The sequence below is a fragment of the Bufo gargarizans genome, chromosome 1, assembly GCF_014858855.1.
Source record: "Bufo gargarizans isolate SCDJY-AF-19 chromosome 1, ASM1485885v1, whole genome shotgun sequence".
Classification (NCBI taxonomy): Eukaryota; Metazoa; Chordata; class Amphibia; order Anura; family Bufonidae; genus Bufo; species Bufo gargarizans.
In genome coordinates, this window is record NC_058080.1 from 287,404,433 (window position 1) to 287,420,573 (window position 16,141).

General features: G+C 43.0%; 1 protein-coding gene across 1 annotated transcript in view; it reads left to right on the forward strand.

Annotated features, from left to right (window-relative positions):
* DNAH6 (dynein axonemal heavy chain 6) overlaps window positions 1-16,141 on the forward strand; it is a 363,279-nt gene that overhangs the window by 86,347 nt on the left and 260,791 nt on the right. The window contains exons 23-30 of the mRNA XM_044304479.1: window positions 6,648-6,744; window positions 7,938-8,133; window positions 8,211-8,375; window positions 8,842-8,955; window positions 9,391-9,516; window positions 12,623-12,778; window positions 14,535-14,696; window positions 15,607-15,744. Coding sequence (XP_044160414.1) covers window positions 6,648-6,744; window positions 7,938-8,133; window positions 8,211-8,375; window positions 8,842-8,955; window positions 9,391-9,516; window positions 12,623-12,778; window positions 14,535-14,696; window positions 15,607-15,744 — 1,154 coding nt within the window. The remainder of the gene's footprint in view (window positions 1-6,647; window positions 6,745-7,937; window positions 8,134-8,210; window positions 8,376-8,841; window positions 8,956-9,390; window positions 9,517-12,622; window positions 12,779-14,534; window positions 14,697-15,606; window positions 15,745-16,141) is intronic.

Consider the following 16,141-nt stretch of genomic DNA (forward strand, 5'->3'; position numbering starts at 1 on the left):
GTGCTGTTCCGCAGTGCGACTGACCCGTGCGTGCTGCAGCTGAAACTCCACTATGGTCTGCTGCTGCTCGCACAGTCTGTCCAGCATGTGCAAGGTGGAGTTCCACCTGGTGGGCACGTCGCATATGAGGCGGTGAGCGGGAAGGCCGAAGTTACACTGTAGCGCAGACAGGCGAGCAGCGGCAGGATGTGAACGCCGGAAGCGCGAACAGACGGCCCGCACTTTATGCAGCAGCTCTGACATGTCGGGGTAGTTGTGAATGAACTTCTACACCACCAAATTCAGCACATGCGCCAGGCAAGGGATGTGCGTCAAACCGGCTAGTCCCAGAGCTGCAACGAGATTTCGCCCATTATCGCACACCACCAGGCCGGGCTTGAGGCTCACCGGCAGCAACCACTCGTCGGTCTGTTGTTCTATACCCCACCACAACTGTGCAGTGTGGGGCCTGTCCCCCAAACATATGAGTTTCAGAATGGCCTGCTGACGTTTACCCCGGGCTGTGCTAAAGTTGGTGGTGAAGGTGTGTGGCTGACTGGATGAGCAGGTGGAAGAAGAGGAGGAGGAAGCCGAGAAGGAGGAGGTGGCAACAGGAGGCAAGAATGTTGCCCTGCGATCCTTGGCGGCGGAAGGACGTGCGCCAAACAGCTCTCCGCCTGGGGCCCAGCTGCCACTACATTTACCTAGTGTGCAGTTAGGGAGATATAGCGTCCCTGGCCGTGCTTACTGGTCCACGTATCTGTGGTTAGGTGGACCTTGCTACAGATGGCGTTGCGCAGTGCACACTTGATTTTATCGGATACTTGGTTGTGCAGGGAAGGCACGGCTCTCTTGGAGAAGTAGTGGCGGCTGGGAACAACATACTGTGGGACAGCAAGCGACATGAGCTGTTTGAAGCTGTCTGTGTCCACCAGCCTAAATGACAGCATTTCATAGGCCAGTAGTTTAGAAATGCTGGCATTCAGGGCCAGGGATCGAGGGTGGCTAGGTGGGAATTTACGCTTTCTCTCAAATGTTTGTGAGATGGAGAGCTGAACGCTGCTGTGTGACATGGTTGAGACGCTTGGTGACGGAGGTGGTGGTGGTGTTGGTGGTACATCCCCTGTTTGCTGGGCGGCAGGTGCCAACGTTCCTCCAGAGGCGGAGGAAGAGGCCGAGGCGGCAGCAGCAGAAGAGGCCGAGGCGGCAGCAGCAGAAGAGGTAGCAGGGGGAGCCTGAGCGACTTCCTTGTTTTTAAGGTGTTTACTCCACTGCAGTTCATGCTTTGCATGCAGGTGCCTGGTCATGCAGGTTGTGCTAAGGTTCAGAACGTTAATGCCTCGCTTCAGGCTCTGATGGCACAGCGTGCAAACCACTCGGGTCTTGTCGTCAGCACATTGTTTGAAGAAGTGCCATGCCAGGGAACTCCTTGAAGCTGCCTTTGGGGTGCTCGGTCCAAGATGGCGGCGGTCAGTAGCAGGCGGAGTCTCTTGGCGGCGGGTGTTCTGCTTTTGCCCACTGCTCCCTCTTTTGCTACGCTGTTGGCTCGGTCTCACCACTGCCTCTTCCTCCGAACTGTGAAAGTCAGTGGCACGACCTTCATTCCATGTGGGGTCTAGGACCTCATCGTCCCCTGCATCGTCTTCCACCCAGTCTTGATCCCTGACCTCCTGTTCAGTCTGCACACTGCAGAAAGACGCAGCAGTTGGCACCTGTATTTCGTCCTCATCAGAGACATGCTGAGGTGGTATTCCCATGTCCTCATCATCAGGAAACATAAGTGGTTGTGCGTCAGTGCAGTCTATGTCTTCCACCGCTGGGGAAGGGCTAGGTGGATGCCCTTGGGAAACCCTGCAAGCAGAGTCTTCAAACAGCATAAGAGACTGCTGCATAACTTGAGGCTCAGACAGTTTCCCTGATATGCATGGGGGTGATGTGACAGACTGATGGGGTTGGTTTTCAGGCGCCATCTGTGCGCTTTCTGCAGAAGACTGGGTGGGAGATAATGTGAACGTGCTGGATCCACTGTCGGCCACCCAATTGACTAATGCCTGTACCTGCTCATCCTTAGAACGGCATTGGGCCCCACCATATATCGCTGTAAATTCTGGCGGCTACTGGGACCTGAGGTAGTTGGTACACTAGGACGTGTGGATGTGGCAGAACGGCCACGTCCTCTCCCAGCACCAGAGGGTCCACTAACACCACCACGACCATGTCCACGTACGCGTCCCTTACTAGATGCTTTCCTCATTGTTATCGTTCACCACAACAACAAAACTATTATTTGGCCCAATGTATTGTATTCAAATTCAGCTGAATATAAATTTGAGGCCTAGTATTTAGGTGCTGGGTGACAGATATAGATTTACTGACAGAATTAGACTTGGAAATGCACAGTAGCGTGTGTGTGAAGTTATTCTGAATGACCCTATGTGCACCTTGAATATTATATACCCTTTTAGGGATGTATTTAAAGTAGGCCTGATACAGCAGAAACCACTAAATTAGGAAATTGCTAAATTGGGAATTGTATTTCAACCCAGAACAAAAAATTTGCTTTGACGGACACTAAATAACTTGCCCAGCCAGAACAGTACAGCAGTAACGACAGATTTAGCGGGATATAAATTTGAGGCCTAGTATTTAGGCGCTGGGTGACAGGTATAGATTTACTGACGGAATTAGACTTGGAAATGCACAGTAGCGTGTGTGTGAAGTTATTCTGAATGACCCTATGTGCACCTTGAATATTATATACCCTTTTAGGGATAGATTTCAAATAGCTCTGATACAGCAGAAACCACTAAATTAGGAAATTGCTAAATTGGGAATTGTATTTCAACCCAGAACAAAAAATGTGCTTTGACGGACACTAAATAACTTGCCCAGCCAGAACAGTACAGCAGTAACGACAGATTTAGCAGGATATAAATTTGAGGCCTAGTATTTAGGCGCTGGGTGACAGGTATAGATTTACTGACGGAATTAGAATTGGAAATGCACAGTAGCGTGTTTGTGAAGTTATTCTGAATGACCCTATGTGCACCTTGAATATTATATACCCTTTTAGGGATAGATTTCAAATAGCTCTGATACAGCAGAAACCACTAAATTAGGAAATTGCTAAATTGGGAATTGTATTTCAACCCAGAACAAAAAATGTGCTTTGACGGACACTAAATAACTTGCCCAGCCAGAACAGTACAGCAGTAACGACAGATTTAGCGGGATATAAATTTGAGGCCTAGTATTTAGGCGCTGGGTGACAGGTATAGATTTACTGACAGAATTAGACTTGGAAATGCACAGTAGCGTGTGTGTGAAGTTATTCTGAATGACCCTATGTGCACCTTGAATATTATATACCCTTTTAGGGATAGATTTCAAATAGCTCTGATACAGCAGAAACCACTAAATTAGGAAATTGCTAAATTGGGAATTGTATTTCAACCCAGAACAAAAAATGTGCTTTGACGGACACTAAATAACTTGCCCAGCCAGAACAGTACAGCAGTAACGACAGATTTAGCGGGATATAAATTTGAGGCCTAGTATTTAGGCGCTGGGTGACAGGTATAGATTTACTGACAGAATTAGACTTGGAAATGCACAGTAGCGTGTGTGTGAAGTTATTCTGAATGACCCTATGTGCACCTTGAATATTATATACCCTTTTAGGGATAGATTTCAAATAGCTCTGATACAGCAGAAACCACTAAATTAGGAAATTGCTAAATTGGGAATTGTATTTCAACCCAGAACAAAAAATGTGCTTTGACGGACACTAAATAACTTGCCCAGCCAGAACAGTACAGCGGTAACGACAGATTTAGCAGGATATAAATTTGAGGCCTAGTATTTAGGCGCTGGGTGACAGGTATAGATTTACTGACAGAATTAGACTGGGATATGGCCAAAAAATAACCACACTATTGCTGGTTAAATGCACTTGGTGTGACAGCTTGACCAACCACACTACTGAAGGTTAAATGCACTTGGTGACAGGCGCAGCTTGCCCCTGATGTAGTATATGGCCAAAAAATGAACAGACTATTGCTGGTTAAATGCACTTGGTGTGACAGCTTGACCAACCACACTACTGAGGGTTAAATGCACTTGGTGACGGGCGCAGCTTGCCCCTGATGTAGTATATGGCCAAAAAATAAACAGACTATTGCTGGTTAAATGCACTTGGTGTGACAGCTTCACTCTGATGTAGGCTTTAGCCAAAAAACAACCACACCATTGAGGGTTAAATGCACTTGGTGACAGGCGCAGCTTGCCCCTGATGTAGTATATGGCCAAAAAATAAACAGACTATTGCTGGTTAAATGCACTTGGTGTGACAGCTTCACTCTGATGTAGGCTTTAGCCAAAAAACAACCACACCATTGAGGGTTAAATGCACTTGGTGACAGGCGCAGCTTGCCCCTGATGTAGTATATGGCCAAAAAATAAACAGACTATTGCTGGTTAAATGCACTTGGTGTGACAGCTTCACCCTAATGTAGGCTTTAGCCAAAAAAAACACACCATTGAGGGTTAAATGCACTTGGTGACAGGCGCAGCTTGCCCCTGATGTCGTATATGGCCAAAAAATAAACAGACTATTGCTGGTTAAATGCACTTGGTGTTACAGCTTCACCCTGATGTAGGCTTTAGCCAAAAAACAACCACACCATTGAGGGTTAAATGCACTTGGTGGCAGCTTGTGCTGGCGCACCACAAGACACAAAATGGCCGCCGATCACCCCAGAAAAAAGTGACTGACAAACGGTCTGGGCAGCCTAAAAACAGTGAGCAATTGAGGATCAGCAGCTCAATGATCCACAGCTGCAGATCGATCAATAATCAAGTCCTTTGGAGGAGTTAATCTGCCTAATCTCGCCCTACTGTCGCAGCCGCAACCTCTCCCTACGCTAATCAGAGCAGAGTGACGGGCGGCGCTATGTGACTCCAGCTTAAATAGAGGCTGGGTCACATGGTGCTCTGGCCAATCACAGCCATGCCAATAGTAGGCATGGCTGTGATGGCCTCTTGGGGCAAGTAGTATGATGCTTGTTGATTGGCTGCTTTGCAGCCTTTCAAAAAGCGGCAAGAAAGCGTCAAAAAGCGCCAAGAAAGCGACGAACACCGAACCCGAACCCGGACTTTTAGGGAAATGTCCGGGTTCGGGTCCGTGTCACGGACACCCCAAAATTCGGTACGAACCCGAACTATACAGTTCGAGTTCGCTCATCCCTACATCTGACCACTAGGAATCTTCCCAGTAGGGTCTATGGTCAGTCCACCTCTGCAGCTAAAATACACTACAATCCATGAGAACAGGTTTAACGATGTTATAAATATAAAAAATTATGACTTTTGTCAATCTTTTGGTAAAAAAAAAATATTAAAATTTTTGCAGGCCGCTTTATAAAATTTTTTTTTTACTTTTTTAACTTTTACACCACTCGGGCAGGGCTTAATGGGAGGGTAGCCCAACAGATTTACTATACTGAAAACTGGCATAAATTATAGCCCAAATCATTTAACTGCTTTTCTAGTGCATGGATTTTCAGAAAATAAACCAAATTTATTAAGAGTTTTGCACCTCTTAATTCATTTGTCACATTTAATTCCTTCTAATTAAGACTGACATATAATACCATAGATGAGTGTTCTGCATAATGCCCATTTCTTCCTAACACATGGGTTGTCCATCCCCCTTAGATGAAACATTATATCAGATGTAGGCTGTCCTATTGCTGCGCATGTGATCTGCATCATTGTCTAGACAAATGTGATGCCTATTTCCTCATGGACAAGTGCACCCTCCCACCCCTAGACAGCTTGTCCATGTGCCATAGAGCTCATTGCTGCCAAAGAAAAGGGTAATGACTGGGTATGTAAGTATTTGAAAAAAAACACACCACTTTATATATTTTGCAGTGATCTTACAGTTTATTGGTTGAAAAATTGTATGCAATAAGTCAACCCTTTGTGTGAAATTAGACAAAAGTGTCTAAAGATGCACCAAATATATCATCCAGCATCAGCCACTGTGATATATCTGGCACATCTCTAGACTGTCTGGTTTAAGTTAACCGTGTCTAAATATTAGACAGGATTAGTTAATCTGCCCAGTTGAGTATGCTTTGTTTCTAGAGCCTGGTAAATAAAGGATGAATAAATAATGGACATATATAATTTTTTGTATAGGTGGTGTTTACAGTTTCACAACTCATGTGGTGCAGAGCTCTAACTCATTACCTTGAAGGAGGAACAGGTGGCTTCCTTTGCATAACCTTTTCTCCCATGGGTCTATACATCTCTTCAATGAGAACCAGTACACCCGTATATTAATTTATATGAATCCAGTAAATAGGATCATGACCTGCTTCATCCTCCATTGTAGTGTTTTGCAACGACCACTTGCAGAAATTCCAGTGTATAAGTTTTCTCCACTTAAAACTACAGCATAGCAGTAGTTACTAGAAACTTTTTCATGAAAATAATGAACATGTCAGCATTTTCCATTGGGGTTTGAAATGATGTTTTCCTGTTTGTCTTCTGAAGTCTGTGCGCAAATTGTGGTTACAGAACTCATTGTATTATTCTTTTTTTCTTTTGACTCTTAAGTCAGTAGAAATGTTTTAACTAACTGAATATTCCATCATGTTCAGGTCTTCTGGAGACATTTCAGAATAACAATGCACTACTTGATCAAATTCAAAAATGCCTGGAGGCTTACTTGGAATCGAAACGCGTTGTATTTCCAAGGTTAGTAACATATAAGCTACTTTATCAGTAAGACAGACTGTTGGACTGTTTTGTATTGATTTTACTACTCTAAATTACTACCCTTGACAATAAACAAGATGGACATCATAAAAGACAGGAAGCATAAACTCTAAACTAAATATAACTGCATTGCACAATGACTTCACCTAACAGTAACCTTTCATAAGCCTTCAATGATATATTGTGTAGAGTATATAACAACACTTGGGGTTCCTAATTGATGTAACTGAATGTGATTCTGGGACCACTTTTTTATTTTAAATTAATGTTACATTTACATTTTTATATGTTTTCTCTGAGAGGCAATTATTAATTCATTGAAAGGTATTGGTCTGCACCAGTCAAGGAGATGAAAGGACCAAGACCCCTTCGGCATTTTCTTAGCACAGTGGCACTTCTGTCAAGATGCTGTGTCAGGAACTTTAACTCAGTTCCCTTCAGTTTGCAGGAGGGTTTCAGGCTGCACACAGAGTACCTTGTGATTCTATAGAGCAGCAGGGACTCCGTATGCTGTGGTATGATACTTTGGTGCAGCATCGGCGAGATAGTCTCTAATGCTTCTTGGAGAGTACCTGCATAATATGCCATCTTATGGAGTATGTTTCTGTAGGTTTTATGTGGATTCTTACAGGAAAAAGTCCTCCTTTTGCCTCCTTATTAGATCAAAAGAATACAGAGGTACAGTGGGGGCAGTGGGTTAATATTGATGAGCTATCCTCAGGATAGGCCATCATCAGATCGGCGGGTGTTCAAATCCAGGCACCCCCGCCGATCAGCTGTTTGAAGAGCTAGCGATGCTTGTGAGAGCAATGCTTCCACTTCAAAATTACTTGCATTTTGTCTCTATTGTAGAGGTGGCACAGTGTAATTACAGCTGCTCTTCCCATTCAAATGTTATTACACTACACCACCGCTACTGAGGAAATGGCGCACATGTAATTTTGAAGCGGAAGCAGCGCTGGCACTAACACCACTACCTATTCAAATAGTTGATCAGCAGGGAAGCTGGGAACCCCACCGATCTGATATTGATGACCTATCTTGAGGATAGGTTATCACTTATCAATATTAACCCACTTTGCAATGCACTTAAGCCCTGAGGTTCAGAATAAGAATGTACCTGTAAATTACACTGTTGTTCTTATTAAAAGATGTATTAATATTTTGAACAGATTTTACTTCTTGTCCAATGATGAACTTCTGGAAATACTTGCTCAAACGCGTAACCCTCAAGCAGTTCAGCCTCACCTACGGAAGTGCTTTGACTCAATCGCTAAACTTGAGTTTGCCACCGTGGCTTCTGGTGGAGATCAGGAGAAGGTTTTCACAAATGATATCCTTGCCATGCTTTCACCTGAAGGAGAGAGGGTAATTTTCATCATTTTCTTACAAGTTGTGCTCTTCTTTGTGTCACCATTTTGTACATATGTAATGTTCTCCTCTAGGTGAGCTTGGGTAAAGGATTGAAAGCGAGAGGAAATGTTGAAGACTGGCTGGGCAAGGTGGAAGAAGCAATGTACAGTTCTCTGAAACGTCTCAGCAAAGCTGCCATAGCGGATTACCAAAATAAAAGTAGAGTTGAATGGGTAGTTGCAGGACATCCTTCTCAGGTATTTGCTTTAAAAATATAAGTCCTCTATTAAAGAAAATTGAATGGGGGGTTACTAATCCGAATGTGGTGGAATTCTGGCTTAATTTGTGCAAAGAAATATGCTTTTTACCACAAGTATTAATTGTTTTAGTTAGTTTTGGCTCATTGTCCACCAAGGGAGCATGGCTTAATGGAAAAAGATTGTGGGTTGAGATGCACTAAAACTGCAGAAACCTTTTGTACTAAATAAACCAACCAATAGGTAATGTGAAGTTAGACAAAAGTGTCTCAAAATGCACCAAATATATCATCCATCGTCAGCCACTGTGATAAATCGGACATATCTCTAGACTGTCTTCTTTAAATTAACAGTGTCTGAATATTAGACAGGATTAGCTAATCTGCCCAGTTGAGTATGCTTAGTTTCTAGAGTCTCCTGGTATATGAAAGATGAATGAATAATGGACACATAATTTTTTCTATAGGTGGTGTTGACAATTTCCCAACTCATGTGGTGCAGAGATCTAACTCAATGCCTTGAAGGAGAAGCAGGGGAAAACCTGAATTCTATGGCAGAGTTTGAAAAAGTTAGTTTTGAGGTATGTTATTTGTTAAAGGACATGGTTCATGGACGCAAGTTCTTACAAGCTGTAAGTAATAAGAAACATAGGTAATAGGATTTTCTGGATGCATAAACAGTGGATAATAACTGAGCATCAGATTTTTCTGAAGTACCCACTGTATACATTTTGGCGACTGCAGCTAAAAGAGAGAAGGAGGAGCAGTGATTGTTTAAATATACCAGCCATGGATAGGTGATAAAATGCACCTCCTGGCATGGTACATAAACCAAAACGATTTATAGAAGTTCAATAATTTGGCATTCTTATTGAAATGATTGAAAATGATCGGAAATCAAAACTATTTGGAAGTTTAGATATATAGTGACATGTGTGCACATATCTACATACAGTGTTGTTGGTGGAATCTAAAGGTTTTACTGTTTTTGTAATGTCTTTTTCTTGTTCACTCAGAGACTGAATGCTTTAGCTGGGCTTGTCCGAGGGCAGCTTCCTGCTTTGCATAGAAATATCATAACGGCTTTGATAACAATTGATGTTCATGCAAGGGATATCGTCAGTGACCTTGTAAAGGACCAGGTAATCTTCCTCTTTAAGATTTGCATTGAGTAAAATGAAAGTCTAAAGGTGCCCATACATCTTCAATAGCTGACAGTTGAACGTTTGGCTAACAGTTATTCTTCCCGACTCCCCCTCATTGGGGACACAGGGGTAAGATGCTTATCGCTCCTTGTAAGCAATAGGAACAAGGGTTGAATTCAACATGCGGATCCTTTATTTCGCCAACATCATCTATAAAGCGAGAGGAAGCAAACCCACATACACATAAGATAGTTAGCCTGTCCCGCTGAAATCTGTTGGGTTTGGCAACCATTACACTTATCTGCCTTTACCCCTTAATTCAAATTGACATACTCATACGTAACTTATGTGTGGGGATTATGCAGTATATAGCAGGCTCAAGAGCTGAGTCAGTCCATAGGCAGCGGGTGCTGGTTGTGTATTTCAGCTGACATCCAGTCACAATGACCAGGGTCAGAGAAAAATCCAATCTCAGTCCTTTAACCCCACAGTCAATAGTAACTAGGAGGCAATTTAAAATCTTTTAGTATACTGTTGCAGTCTATGTTGTAAAGATCACATGTTCAAGTCTCCTAAGGGGAATAAAAATGATAGTAAAAATATTTTAAAAAAAACTAAAATATTTAAAATTCAAAAGGGGGGCTTTTCCAGTTTTACTTATAACCAGAAACACTAAAAAAATAAACATAATTAGTATTTGAAAATGTCCACACTGCTAAACTATACTGTAAAAATCAGAACATTTAGGCCTGATTTATCAACACATTTCACATTTTCACATTTGTGTAAAGGTAATGTTCTTTGAAGTGGCGCACAGAACTTGTTAAGGGTGGGTTCACACTTTAAAAGGCATTCCATTTGCTCTCCGTCCTAATAGAAGTCTATGGGAAAGCATAACGGATCCGTCTGGGTCCCGTTATGCAAGATGGAAAACAAAGTCCTGTCGACAGGACTTTGTTTTCCGTCTTGCATAACGGGACCCAGGCAGTTCCGTTATGTTTTCCCATAGACTTCCATTAGGACGGAGCAAAACGGAATGCCTTTTAAGGCTTCCATTTTGCATTCCATCTTATGAATTCCGTTATTTTCCGTTATAACTATGTTATAACATAAAGCTATAACAGAATCCCTAACGCTAGTGTGAACCCACCCTAAATGTGTCACAAGCTAAACTATCACACTGTGACTTACCTTCACCTGTCAAAGCTACAGCAGATCAGTAGTTGGGAGCAGCTGACACATCTTTTTGAGACTTTCTTTATGATAAATAAGGCCACAAACAAACTAATTTTATAGGAATCCCCACAACAGCTGAAGGAGACTTAGGAAAAAAAATAACTTTGGCCTGTGAAAGACTACTGATAAATTAGTTTTACAAGTAAAATGACAGAAAAGTCATGAAAATGAAAGCAAAACTACTTTGATAAATCAGGGCTTTAGTTCTCAGTTGTGGTTCCTTTAGCTTTTTTAATTATTACAACTATCTATGTAGCAGTGGCGACTCTAGGAACAATATATAGGGGGGGGGGGGGGGGCACAAAGATACCACAGTCAAAAATGTGGGGGCAAAAACAAAATAAGTATATATAAATAAGATTATAAAATACGAGAGGATTGCGGTATGCAGGGATACATTTATAATAAAACAATTTACTTACAAAATAAGCTATTCAGTCGTCTGCTGTGCTGTCCTCTGCTTGCTTCCGCGGATTCTTTCCCCTTCTTTCTGTCTCTCGTCAGTGCGCAGGCGCAGTGTTATGGTGGATCTGTGGAAGACACACTGTTATGGGGGCATCTGTGGATGACACTTATTATGCCTCTCATTAGCCCTCATTATGCCTCTCATCACTCCCATATCAGCACCCATGCCTCTCACTAGCCCCCATATCAGCCCTCATGCCTCATTAGCCCCCATTATTCCTCTTATTAGCCCCTATTATGCCTCTTATCACCCCCATATCAGCCCTCATGCCTCTCATTAGCCCCCATTATTCCTCTTATTAGCCCCCATTATGCCTCTTATCACCCCCATATCAGCCCTCATGCCTCTCATTAGCCCACATATCAGCCTGTATGCCTCATTAGCCCCCATTATAAGCCCTTATGTCTCATTATCCCCCATTATTCCTCTTATTAGCCCCCATTATGCCTCTTATCACCCCCATATCAGCCCTCATGCCTCTCATTAGCCCATATCAGCCCTTATGCCTCATTAGCCCCCATTATAAGCCATTATGCCTCATTAGCCCACATTATTCCTCTTATTAGCCCCATATGCCTCATTAGCTCCCATATGCCTCATTATCCCCATTATGTCTCTAATTAGCCCCCATTATGCCTCTTATTAGCCCCATATGCCTCATTAGCTCCCATATGCCTCATTAGCTCCCATTATGTCTCTAATTAGCCCCCATTATGCCTCTTATTAGCGCCCATATGCCTCTTATTAGCCCCCATATGCCTCATTAGCCCCCATATGCCTCATTAGCCCCATATGCCTCTATATAGCCCCATATGCCTCCAATTAGCCCCATATGCCTCCAATTAGCCCCCATATGCCTCTAATTAGCCCTATATGCCTCCAATTAGCCCCAATATGCCTCTAATTAGCCCCCATATGCCTCTAATTAGCCCCCATATGCCTCCAATTAGCCCCCTTATGCCTCCAAATAGCCCCCATTATGCCTCTCATGATTAGCCCCTATTATGCCCCCAGCAGCCACATTTTTTATAAAATAAAAAACCACTTACCTCTCCTGCTCCTGGATGCCGCCTGCAATTTTCTCTCTCCTCAGTCGACTGTGCTCTGAACTGGTCACAGAGCGCCCTCATGCTGTGCGCAGCCCTGCACAGCTGACAGCCGAGGACCAGGAAATGGTAAGTACAGAGCGTTTACCGCTTCCTGGTCCTTCGGTACTAATGGAAGAGCTCATTAGTATTCACCTGGGGGAATCAGCGGGTGGGGGTGGGGGCAAAGAATAACATAGGGACATAGGGCGGGGCGATTGCCCCTCCTCGCCCCCATCTAGCGACGCCACTACTATGTAGAGTAAGATTAAATTTGATAAAAAAAAGTTTAAAAAAATGTTTCTTTTTTTTCTAGGTTAACAGCATTGACAGTTTTGAATGGCAGAGACAACTGCGCTATTATTGGGACCTAGATATTGACAACTGTGTGGCACGGATGGCTTTGTCGCAGTATACATATGCTTATGAATATCTTGGTGCTTGTCCTCGACTGGTCATAACTCCTCTAACTGTAAGAATATTTCCTGTTTTGTGAAGGGCTATCATACACAGATGCAAAACATGTATAGATGCACTATATATTCTTAGAAACTACAGTCTACATAATTAACGTTTTCTATATATACTGTATATGCAGATAGACTGCATTGGAGTGAAGGTGTACAGTCCATAATGACTACCAACTCTTACTTGTATTGTAAGCATGTATTGTTTTATCCACTGAACACAAGGTACAATCTATTCAAAAAGTCTTCAGACCTTTTAACTTTTTTGCTTGTTTTATGTGCAACCATGTGCTAAAATAAAAAAGAAATGTTTATTAAAAAGGAAAGACAAAAATTGTGCATGGACATAAGTATTCAGGCCCTTAAAGGGGTTGTCTCATCATGGACAATAGGGGCATATCGCTAGGATATGCCCCCATTGTCTTATAGGTGCGGGTTCCGAGAACGGAGCCCCGCAAGGTGGTGGCTGGGGGACTCCAAGCCAGCTCCCCATAAAAGTGAATGGGAGCGTACTGCGCATGTGCGGCCTTCGCTCCCATTCATTTTTATGTGGCCGATGGAAATAGCCGCCCCATAGAAAATGAATGGAGGGCGGCTGCGCATGCGCAGTGCGCCCTACTTCACTTGCGGGGCCCCGTTCTGAATATAGGTGCGGGACCCGGACCTATAAGACAATGGGGGCATATCCTAGCGATATTCTCCATTATCCATGATAAGACAACCCCTTTAACTATTGAAATTTAGCTCTGGGGCCGCCCATTTCTCTTGATCATCTTTGGAGCCCATCTGTGTTAAATTCAGTTGACTAGACATGATTTGGGAGGATACACTTCTGACTGTATAAGGTCTCAGTAATACATATTGCATCTGTGTGTCCAGGATGCTGTTTTCCTCCCCTGCAGACTGTCTTGTGTGGGCTGTGTGAATTACCATCTTTGGATGCTTTCCTCCCTCTCCACACTCTTTTCTGCCATATACAACCTCCTGCTCCTACTATCTATAAGGGCTTTGTATGCAACCTTATTTTTCTTCAGTGTCAGTGTGCTATGCAATTTTTCCACAGATAGCACACTGTCCTATTCATGTCCATGCGGTCATGCACACATCTGTTTTTTTTTTGTTTTTTTGCTTTTTTTTGCGGATCTATGTGCCCGATCTGCAAATCTTAGCACAGGTCCTATTTTTGTCCATATTTGCAGATGAGAATAGCCCTTTCTATTGAAGGGAAAGAGAAGAAAATATTTTGTGGATTTGTTTGTTGCATACTCGAAGAGACACAGCTGCGTACATGAGGCCTACAACAAACATAGGAGAGGGGGAGAGAACAGAAAGAGCCATCGGAAACAGGGGCAGTTCTTCGACAGATTTATGTCATATTCAATAGCACCAGCAGCTAGGTGAAGGACTTGCATACACTCTGCAAAAGCTAAATGATAGGAAAAGTTTAGTAAAGACTATTTAAAATATTGCTTAATGTTGCATTTAGGAAGGAAATAAAAAAAATTGGTGCAAAGGTGTTCATGTTCTTTACATTTAAAAGTTACATATGGGACAAAACATTATGGCAAATTTGTATTGTCTGTACTCAGTTTCTCCAGCGGAGGGGGAGCAGTCACCTGTCCGTTTTGCTGCTCTCAGTGATTGAGACTGGAGTTTTCATACATAAACATTGTTTCTGCATTATATAAGTTCACATTATATGTTGAAACTGTTGATACTTAATTATATCTATTCACACAGTGAATTATTTCTCTTTCCAAGGATCGATGTTATCTGTGCCTTATGGGTGCTCTACAGCTGGATCTTGGTGGAGCCCCTGCTGGGCCTGCAGGGACTGGGAAAACTGAGACCACTAAAGACCTTGCTAAAGCATTAGCTATACAGTGTGTGGTGTTCAACTGTTCTGATGGGCTGGACTACAAGGTAAACAAAATGATTAAAGGGAACCTGTCACCGGGATTTTGTGTATAGAGCTGAGGACATGGGCTGCTAGATGGCCGCTAGCACATCCGCAATACCCAGTCCCCATAGCTCTGTGTGCTTTTATTTTGTAAAAAACCCGATTTGATACATATGCAAATTAACCTGAGATGAGTCCTGTCCCTGACTCATCTCATGTACAGGACTCATCTCAGGTTAATTTGCACATGTATCAAATCGGGTTTTTTACACAATAAAAGCACACAGAGCTATGGGGACTGGGTATTGCGGATGTGCTAGCGGCCATCTAGCAACCCATGTCCTCAGCTCTATACCCAAAATCCCGGTGACAGGTTCCCTTTAAGTCAGCAAGTGGCATTACATGGCACCCACTGCACTGAAAGGTTATCTGAGCCGAGTGAGCCTTCAGACAGCTTTTCTGACAGATTTCTCTCAACAGGGGACAGACCAGCCATCAGCTTCTGGGTATTAAAACAAGGAGACATAGACAAACGGAGCAAAATTTTTAATGATAACTATTAGGAAATGATTTTTGCCGCAATGTATATGCAATGCAATAATACAAAATGGCTCCAAAGGTGTATATAGCCTTTAAACCTGGGAACATTACATTTTTTTCTTTTATGCACAGTGATAGGGTGAGGCCAGATGGTCCGGCAGCACATGGCATGCCATGCTCACCCACTGCAACCAATGGCTGCACCCATTTCACGCAGATAATTTTTGTGCAGCCATTGGCTGCCACATGTGGGTGTGGCCTGCTGGTCTCCAAATGAAGATAACACAGCAGTTTCACCCGTAGGTCCCTGGAAAACCATTATTATCACATGCTGATATCAGGGAACATAATGCATATTGACAACGTTTTTAATCGTTTGCTCTTCTTCTTTAGATGATGGGGCGATTCTTCAGTGGTTTGGCCCAATCTGGAGCCTGGTGTTGTTTTGATGAATTTAACCGAATTGACATTGAAGTGCTTTCCGTAATTGCCCAGCAGCTAATTACAATAAGGAATGCCAAAGCAGCAAAGGTAACACTGATCTCTGCCAATTCTATCATTCAGGCCTCATGCACATGACCTGTATGTTTTACGGTCCACAAACCGCAGGCCGCAAAATACGAATGAAGTCTGTGTTCCAGACTTATTTAATGGATCTGTGATCCACATTATGCAGACGTATTCTATCTTGGAGAGATAGAACATGTCCTATAATTGGCAAAATCCAAACCCCCGAACCACTGAAGTCAATTGGTCCGCAAAAAATGCGGATGCAACGCGGATGGTATCTGTATCTTTCAGATCTGCAATTTGTGTACTGCCAAAATACTTACGGTTGTGTACATGAGGCCTTACTTTTTCTCCATTCACAGATAATATGCATGGTCTATGGAAGGGGAACTTTGCTTGTGTATACCTTATATATTTA